We start from the raw sequence: 7,500 nt of genomic DNA, 5'->3' as shown, positions 1-7,500 counted from the left end.
AAAACCCGTCCACTTGTCAATGTTCCAATCAAATTCCTCTAAACGCATGTCCCGCCCTCATAGCTGGTTTGCGTCGGAAATACGTCAAACTACGGAAGTTAGATGATCTCAAACGTCCGTTTCAGTGCGACTTTAAGCGTTTTTATACAGAGATCCCACTGTATTGCCCTATAGAAGACCCCTCAATTCTCTGGCTTTGTTTGTTTATAATGAACCAAAGAAATACAGCATAATGTGTGATTTGATATACAGTAGCATGCCAGCAATCTGGAATCGAGAGGCATGACCCTTGGACGCAACATTCGCTAGTTGTTAAACAAGTCCATGCACCTGTATGGACAATAGTCCTATAATGAATGTTGAAATACAGACATATCTATCTCTACTAAACACCTCAAGCTCTACTCTCTGTGGATGTAGAAAACACACGGTTTCCTGAGTAAACTTGTCTGAGACGATACTAAGACACAAAGCATAGTTTTGGATGTAAACATCTAAATGTACTTGATTTATTGAGACGTTTCAGCCTAGCGGCCTTTGTGAAATTTCTCCCGTTACTGGAACCTCTCCAAGACTACGGTGTGCGTTTTCTCCTTTACTCACACACACACACACACACACACACACACACACACACGCACACACCCAAACCTTGTGAGACAGGTTAATTACTGCATAGTAAATCTTCGCCTCGGGCCCTGAAACAATTTTCCACAGTAAAACAGTAAACATCACTGCGTCTTTCTGTGTCTGCGCGTGTGTGTCTGTATGTGTCTGTGTGTATGTGTGTATGTGTGTCTGTATGTGTGTGTGTGTGTGTGTCTGTGTGTATGTGTGTGTGTGTGTGTGTGTGTATGTGTGTGTGTGTGTGTGTGTGTATGTGTCTGTGTGTATGTGTGTATGTGTCTGTGTGTATGTGTGTATGTGTCTGTGTGTCTGTGTGTATGTGTGTATGTGTGTGTGTGTCTGTGTGTATGTGTCTTTGTGTATACGTGTATGTGTGTATGTGTGTATGTGTCTGTGTGTATGTGTGTGTGTGTGTATGTGTCTGTGTATATGTGTGTGTGTGTATGTGTCTGTGTGTATGTGTCTGTGTGTGTGTGTCTGTGTGTATGTGTCTGTGTGTATATGTGTATGTGTGTATGTGTCTGTGTGTATGTGTATGTGTATGTGTGTATGTGTCTGTGTGTATGTGTGTATGTGTCTGTCTGTATGTGTGTATGTGTCTGTCTGTATGTGTGTGTGTATGTGTATGTGTCTGTGTTTGTGTGTGTGTATGTGTGTGTGTGTGTGTGTGTGTGTGTGTGTGACTGTCTCAGCTCCAGTGAGTCACATGCAGTGAAATGTCACAGTGTGGTTTCTCGGGGTAGCTAGTCAGCTGCTGTATTTCATGTGGCTAATAAACTATGAAACAGGCTGAGACTTAATAAACACTTCCGTTTGAAACAGGCAGAGATGGACCTCCTGCTGCTCTGGATCTGGTGTACTTCAAACTGAAGGGCTCATCCCTACGCCCTACATCCTACGCCCTACGCCCTACGCCCTACGCCCTACACCCTACACCCTACGCCCTACACCCTACGCCCTACGCCCTACGCCCTACACCCTACGCCCTACGCCCTACACCCTACACCCTACACCCTACACCCTACGCCCTACACCCTACGGAGTGTCTTCACTTCTTAGTGAGCACTGTGAAGGGCATAGGGAGTAGGGTGTCAAAATAACGCTAGTTTGGAATGCCCTTCAACGTCATTTTCAGGGCTGTCGCATGTGTCAACAGCCTGTCACAAGCTATAGCCTACTAACCATAAGCATTGTTAATTAATTAATCCTATCTTAACTGAAGCTAAGCTTTCTTAGTGGGAAAGTGATGTGTCCTATACAAGATCAGACCAGAACAGACCAGACAAGAACAGAACAGAACAGAACAGAACAGAACAGAACAGAACAGAACAGAACAGAACAGACAAGGCCAGGCCAGGCCAGGCCAAACCAGACACAGACACAGACACAGACCAGACAAGACCAGACCAGACCAGACCAGACCAGACCAGGTCCGACCCGACCAGAACAGTGAACTGGCTACAGAGCTAAGTTCCCGAGCAGTGACCTGAACTGGGCAGGTCATGATGATACAATCATGGCTTTTGGAGGAAGAACAGGAAATGTAATACATTGTGGCTTTAATGGCAGCCTAAAATAGCAACAGAGTCATTCAACCAGTGACACAGTACAGTTCAGCTGTCGGTCTCCACTGTCTGATGGTGGAAATAGTCTAGTAAAACATATTTGTCAAACTGAAACTATGTGTTTCTGTCTCTCAGACTGTCTGAAAACAAATTACACATTAATATAATATAAAAGTGGGCTCGCAATGGTCCAGTGGAAAGCTAGTCTGCTCATGGAATTGAAACAAGGATGTAAACTGTGTTCTATGTAAGCCCCACCCACTCAGCCCAGTGTTCTATGTAAGCCCCACCCACTCAGCCCAGTGTTCTATGTAAGCTCCACCCACAGTTGGGTCTGAGCCTGTAAGAGTCAGTAGGCCAGCCCAGTGGTGTGGTACTGAAGTCACTATCGTAGAGTAGGGGCTCTATCACTGAGGAGAACACACACACACACACGCACACACGCACGCACATATACACATACACACACGCACATGCACATGCACACACACACACACACACACACACACACACACACACACACACACACACACAAACACAAACACACACGCACATATACACATACACACACACACACATGCACGCACATATACACATACACACGCACATGCACATGCACACACACACACACAAACACACACACAAACACGCACATATACACACACACACACACACATGCACGCACATATAGACATACGCACACACACAAACACACACACACACACACACCACACACACACACACACACACACACACACACACACACACAAAGAAAAGTAACATTTATTTTCCATAGTGAATCAGTCCCAGTGGTCTGTGCTCGGTTGTGGTCAGCGAGGCTGAGACTCTATCTGTAGTCACGCTGCAGCGTCCTACGCTGGTCAGGCTATAGGCCTGCTACCACAGGGGACTCCCCCCTCCCTCGGTTGGGTGAAGGACCGGGGGAAGGATATGGTTAGGCTTTACTGGGACATCAGGTCCGCCCCCCGGCAGAGCCGGCGTGACCTACAGACAGAACACGCTCTGGAACCCCCTCAACCCTAACGCCAGCTCTGAACCCAGGTCCTGAAGATCCTGAGCCAGCACATTTGCACTTACATCTTAATCCTTTAGAGGACGTTCTACTTCCTGGTTTGTCCTATGGAGTTTACCCAGCCTTGTAAAAGAAGCGTTAAGTTTCTCTGTCGCTAGTGTGTTTATCTAATAAATGGCATTATTTTCCTCATGCGCTTTTCCTTCGTTTTTCAGATATGTACAGTACATACACACAGGCTCGTAAAACACATGTATAGATCCTGTCCTCACACACAGGCTTGTAAACGGCCCAGAATGCCCTTCTGCTCGTCCCAGAGAACGAGCGAATGTAAACGACCGAGAAGTGGTTAGTGTTAATCCATGTTAAATCCCTCGCTGCTCCGCTCGAGCTAATTCATGAATGTTTAATGAACGTGGTTGATGTTTGAGCAGCTTGTAAAAGCACTTTATGAAGCCATTAATGTGAAGTTTGACTTGGAGGATTCTGTTGAGCAGTGGAAACCGCTGGAATGAAATATAGACCAGCGGATAGACCAGCAGATATAGACCAGCAGATATAGACCAGCAGATATAGACCAGCGGATATAGACCAGCAGATATAGACCAGCAGATATAGACCAGCGGATATAGACCAGCGGATATAGACCAGCGGATATAGACCAGCGGATATAGACCAGCGGATATAGACCAGCGGATATAGACCAGCAGATATAGACCAGCAGATATAGACCAACAGATATAGACCAGCGGATATAGACCAGCGGATATAGACCATCAGATATAGACCAGCGGATATAGACCAGCAGATATAGACCAGCAGATATAGACCAGCAGATATAGACCAGCAGATATAGACCACTCGATAGGCGACCAGAGATATAGACCGGCACATAGAGTCATACTATTATAGTCAGAGACTCGTGTTGTCATGAGCAGAGTCGTACTATTATAGTCAGAGACTCATGTTGTCATGAGCAGAGTCGTACTATTATAGTCAGAGACTCATGTTGTCATGAGCAGAGTCGTACTGTCCTACAGGAATAAAAGCCTGGACACAAAAGCTACATTTTCAAGTTTCAGATTTAATTCAAAGTTTAAAGCACATTTAACAACCAGGTCTGACCTCCCTGTTTGACCCGGAGGTTTGAAGACAACACAGCCGCCCGACCCGGAATCTTCCTTTCTCATAAACACCGTGTTTTGCCAACGATCAAAGATGTTTCATTTAATACATCGAATTTATACGAAAACAAGGGTAACAACATGATTACATAACAAACGAAAATGTTCTTTTACCACAGAACTTGTTACGTTTTATTGGAAGACCCCGAAACCCAGAATCACACCCAGAATCACACAGCAGCAGCAGAGCAGCTGGCCAGAGCTGGACAGCCCAGCGGTTTGAGGTAGACATGGCAGATTCCTCACATACAGCACTGGACCTTTACATCTGAAACGTCTGTCTGATCTGGGATCAGCCAGGCGGGTCAAAGCAGGTGAGACCTGGACCCTCTGTGATGGAATGTTCTCATTCAGTCACAGGAATGTTTCATTAATGGGCAGTGGAAACAGACATATCCCTTTTGCAGAATGAGAGATTCTTTCTGAACAATACTAGTCCAGCCGTGAGGACAGACATTTTTCGAAGGGTGGACTTCTGTAAATCAGGGTGGGCTACTGTAATTTAACCGACAGTATAATATGCGGCTGGTCAAGCGCAGACAGGTAATATTAGCGTTAGCATGTTTCTCTCGAGGAACATAGGGCTAAGCTTGGGCAAGGGAAAAATAAAGTTATAAAAGTGAAGAAATCAAGATAAACATTTTAAAATTAAGTGTCTTGAAGCATAAAATGGAAAATAAAACCCACTAAATCCCACGCCTAATCTGAAATTAAGAGTTGTTTATATTCCCTGAACAGTTTTTCCTCAGTATTCTCCAAATAGCGTTGTTTATTTAATTCCATGAATAGTGTTTTAACCTCCTGAAGGTCGACATCCATAAGCGGTCATATAGCGCTTTATCCTATTCCCAAAATAGGATATTTTCTGGAATATGTAGAGAGTGGGTCGTATACCCACCTCCCTTGTTCTCTGTAAAGCGCATTGTGTTGCCTCTGGGTATGAAATGCGCTCTACAAATAAAGCTTTGATTGATTGATTGATTGATTGATTGATTGATTAATTGATTGATTGATTGATTGATTTTATCTCTATTAAATGAATGAATACTGGAGCCCTTTCCTTCATCTGGATCGATACGTGGATCAGTGACGTCCGATACCCGATCCCTGAACCACATCTGTATGGGAGCCCGATCCTGATCCTGGATCAGATCGGTTCCATCTCTAATATTCATTCACTTTGCTCTTTGACTAAAACACTGACAATGTTGCACCATGGGCAAGAAACCAGACTCAACATGTACAGTAAGTAGGTGTACAGTAGCAGACGGGAATCTAACCGCCGTCTATCCGCTCCGTCCCACGGACTCGGGTTGTGGTGCGTTCCGGTTACCGTACGGCAGCCGGGGGGTTGACCGCGCCCGTTCTAGACCATGACGGCGTTCCGCCAGATGTGCTGCGGCACGTTGCGTCTGAGAAGCGTCTATTTTTGACAGATGCCGCATCTGGGACACATCAAATAGTAGAAGAAGAAATGTGAAGCCCCTGATGAGCTGTTGGAATATAGACCTGTCAGAATATAGACCTGTCAGAATATAGACCTGTCAGAATATAGACCTGTCAGAATACAGACCTGTCAGAATATAGACATAATATAGACCTGTCAGAATATAGACCTGTCAGAATATAGACCTGTCAGAATATAGACCTGTCAGAATATAGACAGAATATAGACCTGTCAGAATATAGACCTGTCAGAATATAGACCTGTCAGAATATAGACCTGTCAGAATATAGACATAATATAGACCTGTCAGAATATAGACCTGTCAGAATATAGACCTGTCAGAATATAGACCTGTCAGAATATAGACAGAATATAGACCTGTCAGAATATAGACCTGTCAGAATATAGACCCGTCAGAAGAAACAAAACGCTCGCTCCTGAAACACAACTGGCGGGGGCGGACGCCATGTGGAGGGCGGAATAAAAACCTGACCACATTCGGAACGCCACACAAACGGAGTCGGTGCAATCGAGGCGGTCTGCACCTCCTAGCTTCCACCGTTAGACCAAGAGAGACTAGGTCCAGTTAGCTTGACTCCAACAAGTGAGGCCGGGTTGCCTTGTCACTTTGCTCAGCTCAAACGTGTTGAGTTACAGCAGTCTCAGCAGTAGCTCCAATGACCCAGTTGAAGAAGATAATAAATAAAAGTGTGTTTATAACTGAAGTCACCAGTTCCTGTGCCTATATGTGCTGTATAGAAAAAGGGTTCGACGGTAGAACCATTTGTAACAATAGAGCCCTCTGAAAAAAGGTTGCATAGAACCCTACGAATCCTCTTCAGTCCCCAAAGGTACAGTCTGGAACCCAGAAGGGCTATTTCTGACCTTAAAAGGGTTATATTTACTACAGATGACCCGAAATGCCTTTATGAAACATTTTTTCAGAGGGTTCCATTTTAAACGTTCTACGTAGAACTGCACGCTCTCGTTTTCAGCGTGGATAGTGCAGCTTTATCTCCGGAGCAGACTGTTGTCTCGCCACAGCAGCGTGTCAGAGCAGAGCAGAGCCCCACCCTGCTTGGCACTGGTACAGGAACACCAATGACATCCTCAGACATAAAGTAAACAGCCCTTTATAATACCCAGGCCCAGACTCTCCCCACCCAGGCCAGGCTAAACAAGGCCGAGCAGCGCTGCTGGTGTCAGATGTTGTTAGCGGGCCCAGTCATCAGCCCTCATCAGGTTCTACAAGACGTCTTCATCACACAATTACACATGGAATGTCTGGAAGTGGTCGCCATGGGAGCCACCCCGATCTCCCAGACACGCTTGCAGACGGGAAGATGGATTCGCAGCGCGTAGGTCGTGTTGTAGCCCGAGGAGCTAGCGCAGTGGTGGAGGGTAGACAGCTGGTGTCTCTGTTGGGGTGTGGAGACCTCTCTCTGTGGAGTGCTGGTCTCTCTGGCGTGTGGAGAGCTGGTCTCTCTGTAGAGAGCTGGTCTCACATGGTTACAGTCAGTTGTCAACAGGGTGGATGGTGGAGGGTTTTAAGCAAATCTCAAATCCATCAATAAAGAAGATCTGATATTTCCAAAGCATATTTCAGATGTTATAAAAAAACAAGACATGCACCATGCATGGATG

At 45.5% G+C, this 7,500-nt stretch overlaps 1 protein-coding gene across 1 annotated transcript in view; it reads right to left on the bottom strand.

Annotated features, from left to right (window-relative positions):
* Window positions 1-958: 958 nt before the first annotated feature.
* Window positions 959-7,500, bottom strand: part of LOC311327121 (uncharacterized protein) — a gene marked incomplete at both ends in the record, with an annotated part of 121,258 nt that continues 114,716 nt past the window's right edge. The window contains one exon of the mRNA XM_084460148.1: window positions 959-1,310. Within this exon, the coding sequence (XP_084316274.1) occupies window positions 959-1,310 (352 nt within the window). The remainder of the gene's footprint in view (window positions 1,311-7,500) is intronic.

The sequence above is a fragment of the Borostomias antarcticus genome (genome assembly GCF_949987555.1).
Source record: "Borostomias antarcticus genome assembly, chromosome: 30".
NCBI classification, from domain to species: Eukaryota; Metazoa; Chordata; class Actinopteri; order Stomiiformes; family Stomiidae; genus Borostomias; species Borostomias antarcticus.
This window is presented reverse-complemented; position numbering and strand designations above follow the sequence as displayed.